General features: G+C 47.4%; 1 protein-coding gene and 1 long non-coding RNA gene across 15 annotated transcripts in view; one reads left to right on the top strand and one right to left on the bottom strand.

Annotated features, from left to right (window-relative positions):
* LOC110256047 overlaps positions 1-19,952 on the bottom strand; it is a 74,664-nt gene extending 54,712 nt beyond the window's left edge. For 4 of the 14 annotated variants that reach the window (XR_002337238.1, XR_002337226.1, XR_002337228.1 and 1 more), the window contains exon 1: positions 9,371-14,944. This is a non-coding gene — a long non-coding RNA (uncharacterized LOC110256047). Of the gene's footprint in view, positions 1-9,266; positions 9,324-9,370; positions 14,946-16,924 lie in introns of those variants that run through there. The other 10 variants (XR_002337237.1, XR_002337242.1, XR_002337264.1 and 7 more) reach the window with 9 other exon arrangements.
* Positions 50-7,204, top strand: C1H9orf152 (chromosome 1 C9orf152 homolog). Its single transcript, XM_003122069.4, has 2 exons — positions 50-258; positions 5,195-7,204. Exons 1-2 carry the CDS (start codon positions 66-68, stop codon positions 5,719-5,721), a joined length of 720 nt encoding a protein of 239 aa, XP_003122117.1. The 5' UTR covers positions 50-65; the 3' UTR covers positions 5,722-7,204.

Below are 21,123 nucleotides of genomic sequence, written 5' to 3'. Positions count from 1 at the left end.
TCACTTCCCCTTCCCCCTCCTCCCCCAGCCCCGCCCATCAGTGTTTGCTTTTCTCCCGGATCCGGATGAAGGGGTTGCCCTGCCCGTGCCCAGCCCTGCCCCACTTCTGGCAGCTGGGGTCTCACTTCATGGCCGAGGGCTCCGGGACCCAGGCCCCCGGCAAAGGGCCCCTGCTCAGTGTCCAGCTCCTGCGAGCCCAGTATGAAGGCCTGAGACGGCAGCAGAAGGCTCAGGCCCACGTGGTGGTGCTCCAGAAAGGTAGGGCTGGGTGGGTGCTGGGGAGGGAAAGAAGGGGAGGAGGGCCTGGCTGTGGGTGGAATGGATGGCTGAGCTGTGGGCAGTGCCAAGGCTCTGCTGACCCTCCTGGTGGGGAAGAGCTGGGAGGCAGGCCCTCCAGAGGCAGAGCCAGAGCAGGGAGGCTGGTTCAGGGCAGCCCTGCTGGGCTCAGGCCCCCTGCCAACTGTGCCAGGGGCCCCCAGGCAGACAGCTGGCAGGCAGCACGCTCTTCCTGGCCTCTGCTCTTAGACTCTAATCTTGCTGAACTGGTCTGCCTGGTGAGCTGGGCTTGGCCACTCTGCAAGGCCAGGTGGGGGGGTGGGAGCTGTGCTTCCTGGCTGGGTCTCACCAAGGAACTGTCAGGAAAGCAGAGAAACTATCCCTGGAGAGTGAAGACAACAGCCCCAGCACAGGCACCAGCCAGAGGAAACACAGGCTCAGGGACCCCAGAGGCACCCAGGATGCCCTCACACCTCAAAGAACAGCCAGGGAGGTTCGATGACACCCAGAAGCCCTTCCCTTCCACCAGGGAAGAAGCCTCTTCCACTTGGCAATTCAGATTTATTCCAGGAAGAAGGTTGGAGCCCAGGGCTCAGCAAGCAATTGTCGCATCTCAGCCCTTCATCCTCCTCTAACCCAGAGAGACAAGAGAGATAGAAAGAACTCCCCCCTGAAGGTCAAGGCTCTACCCTGGGAATTTCTGTGCTTGTTTATACAGTTCAGGACTCATTGAAAAGCCCACCCTGCTCTTGGCCAGGCTGGGAGGGAATCAGGGGCCAGAGGACCACAATGACTAGGACAGGGAGTGTGCTGCCTTGGGCCAAAGACACTCATCTCTCATGCCTTGGGCTGTTTGCCAGCCATTGGGGTCTGTTTGAATTGAACAGACACAGTCAAGTAGTCCCCCATCTCTACAGGGCATAAGCTGCAAGATTCCTAAAGCCCTACCCCATCCTCAAGGGTGTTTATTCATTCTGTCACTCAGCAAGCATTTGTTAAATTAAACCCCTATCAAATGAAAGCAGATTTAACACACTTAGATTCAGACTCACAAACCCATGTGATGGGCATATCCCCAAGACATCTTAAACTCAGCACGCCCCATAGAATTCACCACCCCTGCCCCAGCCTTCCTCCTGGTTCATTCTTCTGCATCCTGTAACTCAGAACTGGCACCTCCATCACCATGTGATGAGTTCCAGCAGGTTAATGCATGGAGGGATGCTCAGGCTCTGCTTCCCCAGGGGAGACTTCTGACCCCCAAGGCTCAGTCGAGATCTTTTAGGGCATTTCTAGCAGTTTGCAAGTCCACCTTCTTGCTCTTACTGTGAGAAGCAGTGCGCTGTCTGATGGCGTGTACCTGTCCTTGGTCTCTGGAGAGAAGGTGAGCCTGAGTGCCAGCTCAGTCATTGACTTGCTCTGTGCAGCTTTGAACAAGTCATGTAAATTACCCCGTGACTCAGTTTCCTCATCTGTCAAGTAGAAATAACCGTAATACCCAAAGTATAGGATTGTATAGGAATTAAATAAATTAATATGTGTCAAGCTCCTCAGGGCTTTCTGTGCTGACTGGCTGAGGACTAGGTCACTATGTCACGGAGGTGGAGGGACATCTAAGCACTTGGACTGGGCGTGAGGAATAAGGTGGTTCTCCAGGGAGAATTCAGAGTAAGATTACAAAAACGTTGGGGGTGGGGGGCAAAAAAGCAATTCTGCCTATACTTTAGCAACAGAGTAGATGGTGGCACCATTCATTGAGCTAGGGGATATAGGAGAAAGAGATTTCTTATAGGGAGAGATGAATTTGTTTGTGAATATGCTGCACCTGAGATAGTTGGCTGTAAAACTTCAAACCAGGCTGGATCTCAGGGGAGAGATTTGGGCTGGAGACATAGATCTGGGGTCACTGACATATAGGTGGTAGCTGAAGCCACCAGCATGGGCAAAGTTGTGGAGGGTCAATTGTGTAATTGATAAGAGGCTGGGATGCCAGTTGGAGTCCTCGAATACTCAAATACTGAGGCACAAGAAGAGAAAGAGAAGTCAGGGAAGATGGACGTCAAAATGGTAACAGATGAATATTAGCCTAAAAAAGGAAGGGAATTCACACATGTTGAATCTTGAACATAGGTGAATCAATCTTGAGGACACTATACTAAGTGAAACAAGCCATTCACAAAAAGACAAATGCCGTAATCTACTTTTAGGAGGGACCTCGCGTAGTCAAATTCGTAGAGATACACAGTAGACTGGGGGTTTGGAATTGGCATATGCACACCGTGGTATATGGAATGACTGGCCAATGGGGACCTGCTGCACAGCACAGGGAACTCTACCCAATAGTCAGTGATAACCTATATGGGAAAAGAATCTGAAGAAAAAAAAAAAAAAAAGGATGTGTGTGTAAGTATAACTGAATCACTTTGTTGTACAGCAGAAATTACCACAACATTGTAAATCAACTCTACTTCAATACAACTTTTTAAAAAATGAAAGAAAAAAAAGAAGAAATGGTAGTTATTAGGGACAGGGGTCGGGGAGGTGGAAAGTTTATGGTTTAACGAGTATAGTGTCAGTCTGGGAAGATGAAAAAGTTCTGGAAATTAGTTGCCCAACAACGTGACTGTCGTAACGCTATTGAACTGGACGCCAAATGATGTATTGGTAAGTTTTATGCTGTGTGTCTTACAAAACAGTTCAGTTTTCTTTTCTTTTTTTTTTTTTTGGTCTTTTTGCCATTTCTTTGGGCCGCTCCCGCGGCATATGGAGGTTCCCAGGCTAGGGGTCGAATCGGAGCTGTAGCCACTGGCCTACGCCAGAGCCACAGCAACGCAGGATCCAAGCTGCGTCTGCAACCTACACCACAGCTCACGGCAACGCCGGATCGTTAACCCACTGAGCAAGGGCAGGGACTGAACCCGCAACCTCATGGTTCCTAGTCGGATTCGTTAACCACTGCGCCACGACGGGAACTCCCAGTTCCGTTTTCTTAAGTGGTGGGAGAAAACCAGGAGGTATTAATACCATGAAGCCAAGCAAGTAGATAGAATTTAGAAGACAGAGATCCTCTGTGTCTAGTATGGCAGAGAAACCCAGGAAGACAGAGTGGCTCCCACTAAAACTAGATTTCTGTGTCTCAGGACATTGAGTTGTATCTGGAAGGGCAGGTATCCTGGAAGCTGCTTAATGGAAGGAAGAGCTCTGGAACTAGCTTTCTTCATCTTGTCTTAGCATTATGGGACGGATCTAGGTTCTAGAAATGGAGTGGCAGGTGTTTTGGATTCCCAGTACTAGAGTTCAAGGGCTTCCTTCTGGCTTTATTCCTTCAACACCATCTCTCCACTCTCACCGTATACTCTGTCACTTACAGGGCCTCCTGCAGTGACAAAGGTCAGAATGCTCAAGGGAGCTTCACGGATATTTCAGAGGATTCTATAGGAAAGTGCCTTTCAGTCATTCTGCCAACCCTCGTTGCTATCAAGAGTTGATGAGAAATGATCACATTCCACAAAGTGGTAAAAACATGTCCCTGAGAAAGAAAGGAGGAGTTCCTGCTGTGGCTCTCAGCACATTAAGGACCCAATATAGTCTCTTCAAGGATTCAGGTTCTATCCCTGGCCTCGCTCAGTGGGTTAAGGATCTGGCATTGCCACAAGCTGTGGTGTAGGTCACAGATGAGGCTCAGATCTGACACTGCTGTGGCTGTGATGTAGGCCAGTAGCTGGAGCTCCAATTCAAGACCTAGCCTGGGAACTTGCATATGCCGCAGGTGCAGCTCTAAAAAGAAGAAGAAAAACAGAAATGGGAGACACCTGCCTGCCTCCTTACCCCTGAAGCCAGTTCAGGGAAGCAATAGATGTTGCAAACATGTTCCCAGAACAGTGTCCATGGGACAAAAGGATAAAGACCAGGCCTCCAAGAAGGGCTGCTTCAGAACACAGCTGCCCCCTCCTCTGCCTTGGGTGGGAATCCCATTACTAGAATCCCACGGCACAAGACCCAGTAAGTGAGGAATAACCTCTTCCACTGGCCAATATATGTGAATCCATACCTGGGGGTGAGCACACGGGCGCTTTGCCCCCTGTTATTCTTTCAGCCTGAAATGCAAGTTCCCTCGCTCTTCCTAGGGTCCACTCCCTCACTGCAGTCAAAAACTGAAGTCTAGGAGTCGTGGCTTGGCGGTAACAAACCCAACTAGTATCCATAAGGATGTGGGTTTAATCCCTGGCCCTTCTCATTGGGTTGAGGATCTAGCGTTGTTGGGCGCTGTGGCTTAGGTCGCAGAGGTGGCTTGGATCTGGCATTTCTGTGGCTGTGGCATAGGCCAACAGCAGCAACTCCAATTCAACCCCTAGCCTGGGAACTTCCATATGCCTCGGGTATGGCCCTAAAAAGACAAAAAACAAACAAACAAAAAAACCCTGAAGTCTATTAGTAAATTCTATCTGCTGAATTTTTCCATAGCATTGATTACCACCAGAAACTTTACTATAAATGCATTTGCTTATTCCTGGAACACATCATGAAGGGCTGGATTTTGTCTCTATACAGTAGTGGATTTTTTCACTATAGTATTCCCAGGACCTGGAAGAAATAATGCCTGTCACATTAGAAGTACTTAATAAATATTTGTTGAATGAATGAATAATTGTGCATGAGTGTGTGTGTGTGTGTGTGTGTGCTAGAAAGAAAAAGCTCATGGGGGTGTGAGTGTGTGGGGGTGTGTGAGTTCATATTCAGTTGGGACTATCCCTCTATATACGGATATACACATGTAATGTACTAGGTATCCGGCCTCTGATGTTTTGGGCATGACCTTCCTCCAGATTGAAAGCTCTGAAACAACCACCCCCCCACAACAAAGAGAGCTGCCCCTGTACCTTCCAGGGGTGACCCTGCTGGTGCTTTGTTTTCTCAGGAGGGAACATCCCTGCTCCTGCTGAGTCCGTGGTCAGTGCCGTGTGGATTAACAAGGAGAGGAGGCACTCACTATCCCTGGAAGAGGCAGACTCGGAGCCAGAGGGGATGCTAGAGGAGGCCGACAGAGGCAGTCTCTGGACCTCTGAATCTCCATGGCACACACACCTAGAGATGTACCGCCTGGTCCAAACCTTCCGCCAGGAAACCAGTCATCAAGTAAAGCACAAGGATAAGTTTGTGGGGCCTGAGCAAAGGCTCCCTCAGGAAGGAGACACGGGCTTGTCTGAAGACAGTCAGATGACTCAGCAAGGGATCAGGATGCCAGAGGCAGCCCAGCCTGAAGGTCAGGTGGGTGATACCCAAACAGAGGCAAGGGGATCCAGCTTAAACATTGGCACTCAGCGCCCCCTTTCCATAAAGAACCCACATAGGTCTGGAAAACCAGCTCACTATCCATTTCCCCGGAAGAAAACTCCCAGGATCTCCCAAGCAGCCCGGAATCTGGGCTTATATGGCCCAGCCTGAAGCTTTCTCCTCAAAAATCTCAACCTTGAGGCTGTCTACACCCTCTTCGAAGCATCCCGGGGTCAGAGACACCAGAGCCTCTAGCTGACTGCAGAACTAGATTAAATCAATTGAGTGGGAAATGAACTTAACAGTGCACACATGGTCCTGTCATTAAAAATAAAGAGAGTGGGCCCAGACCAGAGTCGCTCATAGTTTAGGATGAAAAAAGCACTGTCTGATCATAGCAGCCTCATTCTGCTTCTATTAAGAAGACGCTGCTATGGACGTCGGCTCCATCCTTAGAACTAGAGAATTTTGAAACATGAAACAGAGACACTAGCCAATGGATACCTTAGCAGTGCTCTAGAGTCAACAGGCCCGGGCAATCTTGTTTTCAGCATCTTCTGAAGGTTTCTCACATGTTCTGGAGAAGAGTTGTTCTGAGAATTGTCTTTTTCTCGTTGCCACGTCTGGAGGCCAGCTGACTGAGAAGTCACTATGTGCATTGGTAGTGACCACCTCGTTTCAGCTTGAGCCTCCCCAGGTATGGTCACCCTGGGTCAGAACAATGCTACCTACTGCTTTGTGTGTTTAAGGGTTAGTCTCATTGAGATTGCACATTCTCGTCTGATTACAAATTTATTTCCCTCCACCCCATCCTTTCCTCCCTTCTTTCCTTCTCTCTCTCTCTCTCTCTCTCGCTCTCTTTTTTTTTTTTTTTTTAAGGGCTGCACCCAAGGCATATGGCGATTCCCTGGCTAGGGGTCGAATTGGAGCTACACCTGCTGGTATACACCATAGCCAAGGCAACACAGGATCCTTAACCCACTGAGCAAGGCCAGGGATCAAACCTGCGTCCTCATGGATGATAGATTCGTTTCTGCTGAGCTGACGGAAATTCCTTCTTTACTTCTATCCTTCCTTCTTTCATGTTTATCTTCTCTCTCCCTCCTTTCTTCAATCCCTCCCTCCCTCTCTCTCCAAATTAAACACTGTCCATCATTGAAGGTATATGGTAATAGCACCCTAAGAGAAGACAGCAAAGAGATGTTCCTGCTTGGAAAGTATGTATTCCTCAAAAATTGCTCCCTTTTCAGCAGGGTTTGAATCACTCAGATTCCTCCTGGTATATTTTAAACCAAAGACAAAGTGAAGCAGGTGTTACTTGGGTGACGGGGAAGAAAGTATCGTAATGTGGCTAATGTTTAACTTGAATAATGATACTTAAACACTTCTAAGGTGCCTTTATCACCTGCCAGATTCTTTCTTGGTAAAGTTTTACCCACATCTTCCCTTTTTGCCCATGGTGATCCAGTCTCACCCACCCATATCTGGAGGTATTAACTAGGAGTGTCATTACCTATCAGAAATATGTATGTGCCTTCTCCTTGGGCCACCCTGAATTTGGGGATTCATGGTGATTCCTTTTATGAATAATTAATAAGAGTCTGTTGTTAATTTTTTATAGTCTAATGAAAAACAAGAAAATTCTCTGAAAAAACTTTGTCCTTTGCTTTTGTTTTAAAGAGAATTCCCACAAGTAACTCCTCTTTCTACAGTGTATTATTCAGGACAGGCTATGTTTTGCCGAGTAACAAACAATCCCCAAATCTCACAACAGAAACTTTTTTTTCCACTCATGAAAATTCTGCTGTGGGTTTGGGCAGATGTCCAGGGCAGCTCTCCTACCAACAATTCAGGCTGCTTCAATACTGGTTTCTCTAATCACTGGAACTGGAAAAGAAAGTGCATTGATTGTCACATACTGACTCTCAAATCACTTTGCTTATGTTGCACTGGCCAAAGTACATAACATGGGTATATCTCCGCTTCAAGGGTATGAGGAAGTGCATTCCTTTCATGTGCCCAGAAAGAAGAAAGGGAAATATTGTTGAGCAGAACTAATGACTAACATGAATAGACAGGAGCCAGGTCATCCTACAATATTAGATTTTATTCTGAATACAGTAAGTAGCCATTGAGAGATTTACACTGAGACTAAAGTTTGACCAGACGACTCTGGTTGTTCTATGGAGATTGGTCATGTTAGAATGTAATGTCAGGGGAAAAAAAATGGCTAGGGCAAGTTCAGTGAGGAAGATGCTGTTAGCTCAAGCAAAAGTGGGAGCAGACGGGGAAAAAAATAGATACATTTGATATATACGTGTATTTTGGAGATGGAGTCAACGGGATTTACCAATGAAAAATTACAAGTTCTATTTGAAGGGTACTGAGTTTGAGATGCTCAGAGACACACAAATGAAGGTATCAAATAGGCAACTGGATACATGAGTCTAGAATTATGGGAAAGATGTAAGAATTGAACTGTCATGAGTATATAGAGGTACTTTTTTTTTTCTTTTTTTTTTTTTTTCTTTTTAGGGCCGCACCCATGGCATATGGAGGTTCCCAGGCTAGGAGTCGAATCGGAGCTGTTGCCAATGACCTACGCCAGAGCCACAGCAACACCAGATCTGAGCCACATCTGCGACCTATACCACAGCTCACGGCAATGCCAGATCCTTAACCCACTGAGCGAGGCCAGGGATCAAACCCACAACCTCGTGGTTCCTAGTTGGATTCGTTTCCACTGTCCCACGGGAACTTCCTTTTTTTTCTTTTCTTTTTACGGCTGCACTCATGGCATATGGAAGTGGAGGTTCCCAGGCTAGGAGCCAAATTGGAGTATACAGAGGTATATACAGAGAAATATATGTATATGTATCTGTATATGTATACAGAGTATATAGAGAAAGCATGGGCTTATCTATGCAGAGTGTAGCCAGGAGAGAGTCCAGAAGGACTCTTGAAAACTCCTAGTTTACTTAGTTGGAAAATCACTAAGGACTTTTCCAATCCTTACTCAGAAGAGGAGAGTAGAGGGAGGAGGAGACACCTGAAGAGGTGTGACCTGGAGAAGAGGACAGCCTAGAGTGAGACGTCTCAGACCTCAGAGACAAGAGACAGTGCAAGACTTCACACAGGTCCCTCCCCTAACTGCAAACCTTCCCCAGCCCCCCATTTTTCTAGAGTCCACAGTCTTCCATTCAGAGTCGCTTTTCCTTGGGCTCCGGTTTAAGAGGCCAAAGTCCAAGAGGCAATGCCTAATATGGGAAAACTTTTCAGCCAAGGGCAGACCAGGTCAGTGTTAGCAAGTTCAAGTCAGAGTCAACTGAGGGCCCCCCAGGCTGGTCTGAGAGGGTCTTTGCCCCAGAGGCATGGCTTTCTCCCAGGATGGGGCCATCCTCCTGCCTGGGGTGGAGCTGAGGATTAAGAGTTCCCTGTGATAGAGCTTGAAGGGAGAGGAGCAAGGGGAAGGATGGATTTGAACCCTTCCTCTCCTTTCTCTCAAGGCTGCTTCTGCCAAACACCCGCACACTGCTCCCAACCCAGAGATGCTTAAACGTGCTGGGGCAAAGGGCTCTGATTATGTCTGGGCTGTCACACTCTCTGCTCTGATTGCGCCTCCTCTGCTGGTCAGGACCAGAGCTAAATATCCTTTCCCACCTTCTCCCCAGTGTTAGCAGATAAGGTTTTCCTAAACTTGAGAAGAGCCAGCTTACCTTGTAAATCCTGTCTTGGGCAGATTACCTTAGGGTCACCCAGCCTTCAGCCCACAGGGAGGGCTCCCCGCAACTCCACCTCCCCCCACCCCCACTCCCCTCACCAGGGGCTGCTGCGAGACAGGCTTCCATCTTCCAGGGCTTGGCGGCTGGTGTATCTGGGCTCCAGTCTCAGCACTGCCACTGGTAGTTGTGACCTGATCTGAGTTACTTAACCCTCAGAGCCACAGATTCCCCAGTTGTAAAATGAGGCCATAAGAGCCCCGGGGGGGGTGGGGGGAAATCCTTCTGAGTAGCTGTCAATTCTAATCCACCCTGCCGGCTAGGGGGCAGGCTCCCCCGTGGAAGCCCAGCCTGATTCCTGAACGTTCCAGGTGCCTTCCATCATTAAAGCTTTCACTCCAGTTGTAAAGACTTGAAACAATTCAAATGTCTATTTCATAGTCAAGTCAGATCCCACCAACCTCCCCACCCCCAAGCAAAGCCTTGATTTTCACCTGTAAGATTGGGGGGGGTGGGGGGCATGGCCTTCTTGCTCACCCGCCCCTCCCCTTTCTATGCACACAGCCTCTTGGCTTTAGAGTAAAGGGACACGGGCACCGAAGACCCTTTGTGTGAATGGCTGTGGTGTAGTTTTGGTCTCTTTTCCCTTGACATCGTTTTCACTGACCTGCAGATTAGGGTCTGCGGGTTTGGGGTGAAAAGGCGGTGGCCCCTAGCGGCTTCTGCTGATGAAAACCACGGCAACAGCTCCCTTAACCTGGGGGTCCCTTGTGAGAATGGTTATGCTAGCCGCTCCCCACCCCCACCAGCCCCCCACAATTGCATTGGAAGTCCACCTCTCCTTCCCCTCTGTTCCAGCCTCATCTACTTCTGCTGGCCCAACTTGAGCCTGTGGACAAGAGTAGGAGTGTAGGGTATTTTCTGCCCTTATGTGTTGTGATCACCCTTACACCCCACCTTCCGGGCTGTCCTATATGGTCACTTTCCCACTGAAGTCTCTCCATCTCACCAGGCAAGACTGCATGCCCAGCAGCCATCCAGTTGGGGAATAATATGTGGCCTGGCCCTTTTCTTGCAGATGTTAGCAACTTAAACAAAACAAAACACATTCCATGGCCTCTCTGCCTCTCACCTTTCTGTGAACAGGGGAAGAGGGAATGGCCGCTACACAAATATTGACGGTCCCATCAAAGACCAACAAAGCAGAATACTGGTTAAAGTGGAAAGCACAGATTTGCATCACTAGTATGCCACTGCAATAGGGAAGTGGACACTTGTGTGTCCAGAGGTGAGTGGGTGATCTCAAGGGAGAAAGGGGGAGTAGGGAGGAGGGCAAGCAGGAGCTCAGAAGTCAGGGAAATGAAAAATTACAGAAAGAAAGGGTAGGGTTGGTCCATATGAACCTGTCTTAGCAGAGTTCAGTTCCTACCCTCCCACAGAGACTAGGAGACAAGGACCCTACCTATCTTCCTGCAGGTGTTGGCTAGAATGAAAAAGTAAATTGTTTTGGCATGGGTGCAATTTCTCAGGCAGGCACTTTAAGGGGGGATGGGTTCACCCTGGGAATGTTGCCTTTGTTAGTGCCCAAGGGCAGTGTCCTGCCAGCCTTAAGTCACTGAAGACAAAGGGTTGTGCCCATTCTGACAAAACGGCATCTGTCTCTCAGCCAGCTCCAGGGTGTGCTTCTCAAATGTTGATGGGCATCAGAGTCACCCAGAGGGCTTGTTAAAACCACTGATGGCTGGTCCTGCCCCCACAGTGTCCCATTCAGCACTTGTGAAGGGGCGGGGCAAGAATGCGCATTTCTAACAGGATCCTAGGGGATGCTGATGCTGATGCTGATGCTGATGCTGATTCTGATGCTGATGCTGATGCTGCTGGCGTGGGGAACACACTTTGGGAACCACAGCTCTCAGGACTACGGCTGGCCTACAGACCTATCCTTTCTTAAAATGTGGGGAGTCCTTTGTGCTTTTCCTTTTCAATTGTGGATTATATACATCATTTGGGGGAAAAGAAGGAAGATTCCATGGGCATCACAACTCTCCTATGATAATCACTATTTGATGGTATCACCCCCACTTTCTCCACCCCCGGCAGGACTAGACTGAGGGGGCTGTGGACCGAGAGAGAAGCTTCTGTCCCCATCCTCCCTGTGTCTCAGCTGGGTAAGAGGACTCTGTTGCTGCTTTTGGGTAGGAAATTAATCCTGCAGTAGAACTCCCCAGGCAGAAGGGAGGGAAATATCAAAATCCCCAGCCATTTTCCAAGTCCAGAACTTCCCAGGCATCTGGATTTCAGGTCTACTCCTGGGGAATACTGCATCCTGCCTGTGGCTCCATCCTGGCTCTCTTATTAAGCCTTCAGGCTCCTTCATAGCCACCTCCAGCCCTCCTGCTGCAACAACAGACACCAACTAAGCCACTGGCTGGGAAAGGGCTTCTGCCATGGTCCCCTGCTCTCCCATCAACTACGGCTCTGTTAGCACCTGTGTATACAGGAAGGCGTCTCCCCCACAGTGGTTGATGGAGGAAGTTGGTGGATATGGTAGGGGGAAGGGCCCTAAGAGGCCAATTCCTACCCTCCTTAGAGAGCTAAAGTCAAGTTCTCCCTCTGAATGTCACACCTACCCACCACCTGCCTCCCAGAAGCATTGCCATGACCACTACCTAATACTTTACGTCCAGTCTCTTTTTTGATCTTATATATTATACGGAAAAACAATTTTTTTTTACTTGGTTTTCTTGCATTTTGAGAGAGGCATTTGAAAGTTTTTTCAGCTTCTGGAAAAATTAGGACTATTCTGTGGTGGTACCTCCAGGCTCAGGTCCTTCCTACAGGGATCCTTCTCCTTTGGGGTGACTGTCCTATTCATTTAAGATCTCTGCAGCCCAACTTGTGAGTGTGGTACCCCAAATTTAAGGCCCATAATCCCGACACGGTTATATACCTTGTTCAAGGTGACACAGCAAATCGCAAAAGGAGACCCAAACTCAGGCAGCCACACTTCAGAACCGTGCTCTAAACACTTAACATCTGTTAAGTTCATTAAACAAGGAGGCCCATTTGACTGAGGTGGCTCTCCTGCCCTGGGTGGCCTTTGGTAGCAAACCAAAACCTACTTTCATAAATGCCTCGAGGTTATGAAATCAAAACCTAAGGACAACCAATCACAAGCAGCCAACTGGGCTTTAAGCTACAGTCAATTTCCTTACTGTGCTTCTGAGTCCTTTCTATATAAAAGTCTCTCCCCAGCTCCTGTTGATGGCGTGTTCCTAACCATTTCTGGTTTGGTGCAGCTCAACTGGAACCATGTTTTGCTCAAATAAACTCTTTTTTTTTTTTTTTTAAATCTTTTTGCCATTTCTTGGGCCACTCCTGTGGCATATGGAGGTTCCCAGGCTAGGGGTCTAATCGGAGCAGTAGTCACCGGCCTACACCAGAGCCACAGCAACCTGGGATCTGAGCCATGTCTGTGACCTACACCACAGCTCACGGCAACACCGGATCCTTAACCCACTGAATAAGGCCAGGGATCAAACCCACAACCTCATGGTTCCTAGTCGGATTTGTTAACCACTGAGCCATGACAGGAACTTCTCAAACTCTTAAAATGTTTAATGTGCCTTTGTTTATCTTTTACCACCAGTAAGTTAAACCACCTGCTTCTGACTCCGTCCCCTCACTTATTTCTATAGCAGCATAGTCCTCCTCAAGTGCTGATGGTGAAACTGGTACTTTCATCTGGATGCCAGAGAACCATTTGATTTCTTTTTTCTAAATACTGCTTCCTGAAATTAAACTTTCCCCAGCCCTGTGGCATTGGTTATCCCTACTCTGCACAAACATCCTTCTAGGTCACTTCCTTATTGTCAAGAACCAACTCATCTATTCCCAACATTTTCCATCTGACATACATTCCTGAAGATGTTTTACTGGCTGCAATTGTGCTTCTCCTCCAGCTAATGAACAACAGGTTTCCTAGAATCCGTGTTCAAGGGACTGAACTTTTCATTTGAGTTGAATTTCTTGGCCTTATGACTTGTGCCAATTACATTAAGTTTTCCCCTCAACTTCCATCCAGAAAGCTGATATACCCTCTATGTATTAGGAATTTTTTTCTCTCTCCTTTATCTATTCATTGATGAATCCACCCCCTGAATTCCCAAGTCCAGGATAATAACCAAGACTTGGCAGCTATGTGATCTAGCAATCCCACTCCTGGGCATAAATCAGGATAAAACTAGAATTCCAAAGATATATGCCCCTTTATGTTCATAGCAGCACTATTTATAATAGCCAAGACATGGAAACAACCTAAATGTCCATGGACAGATGAAAGGATAAAGAAAATGTGGTATACGTACACAATGGAATATTATTCAGCCAGAAAAAAGAATGAAATCATGCCATTTGTAGCAACATGGATAGACTTAGAGATTATCATGCTAAGTTAAGCCAGAAAGAGAAAAATAAATATCAGATGATATCCCTTATACATGGAATCTAAAATATGACACAAATGAACTTATCTACAAAACAGAAATGGACTCACATGGAAAATAGACTTGTGGTTGCCGGGGTGGGGGCAGGAGAGTGACATTTGGGATTAGCAGATGCAAACTATTATGTATAAGATGAATAGAGAATAGGATCCTACTGAATAGCACAGGGAACTATATTTGATATCCTGTAGTAAACCATAACGGAAAAGAAAAAAATTAATTAAAAAAAGACTCAGCAACATGTCAACTCTCTATAGGAGAAATAGATGCAGGAAAAATCTTGTGGTGGCAAAACTGCATCTCCTACCAACCTGCCTCCAACTGGTTTTAAGGGAGGCCTGAGGGGCCCTCAATATCAATATCAGGTCCAAATCCAGGTTAGCAAGTCTCTGAGAGCTGGCCCTGCACTCCTTCCCAAGAAATGCAGGTGCTCTTGTGTGGGAGGGTCCTGAGTGTCAACCAAAATAATAATAATAAAAATGCAGGTGCCTGAAATGAGTTTACTTGGATTCTTAAGAATTGCTATTGGGGAGACAGATATAAGAAAGAGTCAGGGCTGACAAAGACAAAAAGCCACAGGGTTGTTATAAGTTGCCTGGTGAGAACTGTGATTTGATTCTGACATGAACCAGAAGATATTTGTCCTTAAGGAAATCACAAGTTGTTTTAGGGTAGGGGGTTCTATAAGTGGATGGACTGTCAGGAGTTAGGGTAGGGTACGTTTCTGGCAGGTGTTCTGCATAACTTCATCAGGTCAAAAGGTAAGAGTCCATCCAGGCTGAAACAAGCCCAAGTTGCACTCCCTTAAGGGCCTCCAAGCTCCACTTTAACAAGCTCTCTTGGCAATACTGACCCCATTTTGATGTTCCTTTCCCACAAGAGATCCCTACCCAGCTCCTGCCCCAGCCATGGATTCCTGCACCTGCCAGACTCAGACGCCACCTGCCAGATTATCCAGAGCCTTTCTCTCCTCTTAAAGTATTGCCCACAACACATGTAGTTACACTGGCAACCTGAAGCCTGAGGCTAATTGCCGCCCCCCCAAATCACAGGCTCCTCTCTGCTGCCAGAGAAAGTCAGACAGAGAAAGACGCATGCACCCATATGTTCACAGCAGCAATATTCACAACAGCCAAGACATGGAAGCAACCTAAATGTCCATCAGCAGATGAATGGATGAAGAAGATATGGTACATGTATACAGTGGAATACTACTCAGCCATAAAAAAGAAGGAAATCATGCCATTTGCAGTGACATGGATGAACCTAGAGATTATCATAGTAAGTGAAATAAACTATACAGAGAAAGACAAATATTATATGGTACCACTTATATCTGGAATCTAAAAAACAAAACAAAAGAACTTATTCACAAAACAGAAACAGGCTCAAAGACTTAGGGAAAAAAAAACAAAAAACAAAAACATCTTACATTTGCCAAAGGGGAAAGGAGGGGAGGGATAAATTAGGAGTATGAGATTAACAGATAAACACTGCTATATGTAAAACAGATAAATGACAAGGATTTTCTGTATAGCATGGGGGAGGGGGTGGGAGAAGGACGTTTGGGAGTAACAGATACAAACTCTTATGTGTAGGACGGATACACAACAAGTCCTGCTGTATAGCACAGGGAACTATATTCAGTATCTTGTGATAACCTATAATGGAAAAGAACCTGAAAAAATATGTATAATGGGTCATTTTGGTGTACACTAGAACCTAACACAATATTGTAAATCAATTATACTTCAATTAAAAACAAATTTTTTAAAAGCATAACAAAAAGAAGTTCCTGAAAACCCTCTCTATGGTATTTAGCCAGAAGTGAAGAGGGTGGGCAAAGAGTGTTTTTAAGACACTTAAACAATTTCAGAGTGGTCTGAGGTCGCCAGGGGCCGCCCAGCCCGTCTCCTCTAGGCTAGCTCAGCAGCTCTCAAAGTCTGTTCTGTCGGCCCCCAGCATCAGCATCACCTGGAAACGGGTCAGAAAAGAAAATCCTCTGGCCCCGCCCACACCCTCTGACGCAGGAAGGCTGGGGGTGGGGCCAGCGGTCTGGTTGTGCGAGTCCTCCAGGTGAATCTGACGCAGGCTCAAGCCTGAGACCCAGTGGTCAGGACACAGGTTGCCCCCTGCCTTCATGCCTGATCAGGAAGCATGGGGCACATTGGGTACATTTCCTCTTGCAAGTTTGTTTTAAGTGAAAAAATATTCCATTGTGTCCCAAGCACGCGCACAGAGAGGTGGAGAATGGTTCACTTGTTTTGGAGACACTATGGCATTTTAACAAGTTTCACTTGGCAACTTCTGGCCCCATTTTCCTATTCTGACCTAAAGAAAGGCAGTCCTGTTAGCCTCTGCTGAAGCGGGAAGGGGTGATCCCCCCCCACGCCATGTGCCCCATAGGAAGGGCACAGAGGCCCCACCCCCGAGGTACAGGAGGCCCCAGCTGATGGCTGCAGACCCTGCCCTGTGTTCCCTTGATGAGTCGGGGCTGCTGTGCAGTGATAAGCAAGCAAGCAGTCTGCTAACAGAGCACACCTCCAGACTCTGAACGTCTCCCACAAGCCAGACTCTGTGCTGGGACAAAAGAGACAGGTATAGAGGAAAGTCACGTGCTTCGTTCTTAAGGTACAAAAGTAACATGCCTGAAATGCACTGAACAGGCTCGACTCTTGGGAGATGGTCACACACGACTTTGCTTTTGCCTTCCGCAGCCGCGGATGAAACACACAGCTAGCCTGTGACTTTTCTGGTCTCTCACAGAATTGGAACGCATTCCCGACCCCTCTGAGTCACAAAACAAAATTTCATTGCAGAACTGAAGACATCCTGTCTGGCGTAATTTACAAAAGAAAACAAAAACTTCTCACTTCCTTCAAAGGTAGTAACGCTTCTTCCTCCCAAGTCCCTGCCGCTGGATGTCCACGGTGGGAGAGGGGTGGGAAGCTCGGTGAGCTCTTTGCTCACCTGGGGCTCTAAGCTCCTGTCCCCAAATTCCTTAGAGAGTGTCCCTCCTCTCTAGGGTTGGAAGTGAGTAGGGGCTGGGATGGAGGAAGGTGAGGGAGTTCCTTAACCTTGACTAATAGGGTTGTGAGATGGGCAGAGTAGGAATTAAACACTTTGCCTTTCCTGGTTTGGGAGACTCACCCTCTCAGCCCAGCCTCTTCTTTTGCCCTGGAGGCTGCAGCCACCTGCAGCTCCCGCGCAGGCACAGCTCAACCTCCAGCTTCTTTCTGCTGCCGTCCCTTCTCCAGGCCACCCCTTGGGTATGGGATCCAAGAAAACCACAAGCCATCCCTCTGGAATGAGGGGCCCATCTCTGCTCCAGGGGAAACAGGCACTGGGCTTTGTGCCCACAGTCCAGGAGATGGGGCGGAACTCACACAGCCCCTTTCTTGGCTGTGCTGTTAGGGAAGCGGCCAGCACAACCGGAGGCTGCTGGGGTTCACAGGTGTGCCACATCCCAGTTCCCTGTTTCCATCTTCAGAGAACGTTTCACCTGCCGCTGGAGGGCTCCTTTAAATCCCCTCTTCCCCAGGTTCCCGGGAACAGGCTCCTCCTACTCATCCCTCTTGAGGGGGTGGGCCTCTGAATTCTCCAACAACCCTCTACTAATCCCCAATTTCTAAGGTGGGTGTGGTTAGAAGTGAGTATGAATACAACGGAATACTACTCAGCCATAAAAAGAATGAAATCATGCCCCTTGCAACAACATGGATGGGCCTAGAGACGATCATGCTAAGTGAAGTTAAATCAGAAAGAGAAACAATTACATGATACTGCTTGTATGAGGCAACTAAAAAAAGGCTACAAATGAACTTACTTACAAAACAGAAATAGACCCACAGACATAGGAAACTGAGGTGGGGAGGGATAGATCAGGATTTGGGGATTAACATATACACACTATTATATATAAAATAGATGAACAAGGACCTACTGTGTAGCACAGGGAACTCTACTCAATATTTTGTAATAGCCTAGATGGGAAAATAATCTAAATACATATGGGTGTATATATGTGTGTATGTTATGACTGATACATATGTGTGTATATATATATAACTGAATCACTGTGCTGTACACCTGAAACTAACACATTGTAAATCAACTATATTTCAATCAAAAAAGAAAAAAGTTATGAATGAAGGGAAGCAGATTTACCATATGACCCTGCAATTCCACCCCTAAAGTGTGTGCCCCTAAATAAGTGGAAACAAACTCAAACAGGTGTGTGGACCCGCCCATTCGGAGCAGCCCTGTTCACAAAAGCCCAATGCTGGCAATAGTTCACATGGCTACCAGTGGATGGATGGAGAAACTAAAGGGGATCCGTCCATACAATTCACTATTCATCAGGAAAGAGATGCTGATACACGCGACCGTGTGGATGAACCTTGGAAACATGATGCTAAGCAAGGCTGCCGGGCATAAAACGCCACATATTGTATGGTTCCATTTCTATGAAACGTCCGGAACAGGCAAATCCATAGATCAGAGGTTGCCCAGGGCTGGGGGGCGTGGGGAGCGACTGTTGAACGATGATGGGGACGGTGTTTCTGCTGGGGACGACGGAAATGCTTTGGAACTAGCCAGAGCTGGGGGTTGCGCAGCCTTGCGACTGTACTAAGTGTCCTGACTTACTCACTTTAAAACGGTTCATTGCTTGCTATGTGAATTTCACCTCAATGAATGATTCTTTTTGTGGGTTTGGGTTGGAAATGCTCTAAAATTTGGTTGTGATGATTGTTGTACACCTATAAATGTAATAAAATTCATTAACTAAAAAAAATAAATGCTTCTTTTTAAAAAACTTAAGTATACTTGCCCAGCTACCCCCTCTGGTTCCCTTTTGACCTCTCTGACCACATCCTCTGTCTCATCCCCATGGCTCTGTCTTGGGCACTCACCCCTTTCCACAGCTGCCTTCCTCCACCGATAGCTGGTCCATCCCCCACCCTCGTCACTTCTCTGCACGTGGTTGAGTCTCTGAGGGATATCCAGCCTTGCTCACTCACTGATCAGCCTCCTGGAATTAGATCCATTAGAGTGGAAGTGTATGCTCTAGTCTGAGACTAGAACCATCTCTGCGCTCTTGCCCCCCAGGTTTACTCTTCCTCCACTTTGGATATAGATGCAGGTGGACCTGGGGCTTGAACAGAGACGTTCTAGGGTCTGGCTGGAGTGAGCTTTGTGCTTCTACACTCACTGGCAAGTAAAGAGGATCCCCTGAATTCTTTTTGGTAACGTTTACAAAGACCAGAGAGTTACTCTTTTGAGCCCCTCCTCGTTCCCCATATAATGAGCCTTTACCTTTCCAAGTCCCCAGACTGACTGCCAAGGACCGTGCTTTGGGTGCCATTAAGATTAGGAATATGAAAGTGCATCAAGAAGATGTGTTAATTACACATGAATTACCTTAAGTGTTTTATTGCTGAAGGGCCTCGGAGTTCAGTTTATATACTCAAACAACTCGTGAACCTGCGGTCAAAGAAGATCATTTATCTCTCATTAATGCATTCTAGCATGTCAGCAAGGGTCACTGGCATGCCCCAGACGCTCTGGAGATAAGCATGAGGTCATTCCAGACCAGACGAGATTAACTCAGACTAAACAACATAGCAGTCGCCAGAATCTTCTTCAGGTTAATCTGTATGGTTTACAACCAGAGTCAGAGAAAACAACACAAGGACAAGCAGCTCTGTGACCCTGAGAAGCTCCAGGAAGCCTTCCTCAGCTGCCCTTGCGTGAGAGGCAGGTAACGTACTGAGGGGTGTCTGAACACCGTCACCTTGTTTGTATCCGTGCGTGAGCGTTCTTGTGGCCTCATAGCCCAGGCTAATCGCCCATTAGTCCCCATTAAGCATGCCAACGCTGCTCCTGTGATGGGCAGGATTTGTGGAACGTGGGTATTCACATATTTGGGTGGCACAAGGAGATATGCGTTATCCTTTGTGCTAAAATACAGGGTATCTCACTCCATCCAGAGGACTTTTCAGGACGAGTGAATGATTCTTTCATGTTCATCTGTCCCAATAACTATTCATCCCACAGTTTATGTTTTCCCATATTTACAATTACACAAACTAGATGTGGAGGGTTTTGTGGGGGAGGATGTGAAAACTTGATCAAGTTTTTTTGGTGGGTTGTTTTTGTCTTTCTGCCATTTCTTGGGCCACTCCTGCAGCATATGGAGATTCCCAGGCTAGGAGTCGAATTGGAGCTGTAGCCGCAGGCCTACTCCAGAGCCACAGCAACACGGGACCTGAGCCGTGTCTGCAACCTACACCACAGCTCACGGCAATGCCAGATCCCTAACCCACTGAGCAAGGCCAGGGACCGAACCCGCAACCTCATGGTTCCTAGTCAGATTCATTAACCACTGAGCCATGACGGGAACTCCCTTGATCAAGTTTTAATAGCTTATTCCTTTGGACTTCATCTAAGTTGTTCCCTTGCCAGCACCTGTGTTTGCAGCAGAAGTCCTGGAATCATTGTTAATCTCTAGAAGCCAGTCCTCTGTCTTAATGCAGGGAAGCCACAGATAATGAGGATCCAGGGAACAGACACCCTTGGTTTTTCAGTAAATGTCTTTACTGCATCTGACCATTTCCTAAGGCTGGACCATCCCCACGACAACAGGTCTGATGGTGACAAGAAACAGGATGGAGAAGATTTGACTCTAAAAGACTGCTTAAAACAGACTACTGGGGTTCTTGTTGTGGCTCAGCAGGTTAAGAATTTGATATAATCTCTGTGAGGATGTGGGTTCAATCCCTGGCCTCGCTTAGTGGGTTAAGGATCCGGCGTTGCTGTGAGCTGTGGTGTAGGTTGCAGACGCAGCTCGGATCCTGCGTTGCTGTGGCTGTGGTGTAGGCCGGCAGCTGTAGCTCTGATTTGACCCCTAGCCCGGGAACTTCCATATGCTGCAGGTATGGCCCTAAAAAGACAAAAATAAACTGTCCTCAGACCTTCTCCCCTTGGACTCTAATGTGAGCGAGAAATAAACTCTTATCTTCTTTCAGTCACTGAATTAATGATTGAGTCCCTTTGTTGAAAGTCTGCCTTTACCTGATACAGCAACAGACACCTAGAGGGGGGGTGATTCCATAGTGTGAAGAGGAGAAGTTGAGGAAAACAGATGCTTCAGGTTGGAAAGCTGGAGATTATTTCTATGATTTCCATAACTCAGAGGGCAGACCACTTGCCTATGAGCTCAGGGAAGCATTTGGAAAGAGCCAGAATTTAGGCTGTGTTGGCGTTCAGTGACAGTGGCTGCACATTTTAACAGAGACTGTCTATGCCCCATTCCCATCCCCATACCTTCACTGCTTTAACAGACAAGC

This window comes from Sus scrofa, chromosome 1 (assembly GCF_000003025.6).
Source record: "Sus scrofa isolate TJ Tabasco breed Duroc chromosome 1, Sscrofa11.1, whole genome shotgun sequence".
Taxonomy (NCBI): Eukaryota; Metazoa; Chordata; class Mammalia; order Artiodactyla; family Suidae; genus Sus; species Sus scrofa.
Note: the sequence above shows the minus strand (reverse complement) of the source record. Positions and strands in the feature narration are given on the sequence as shown.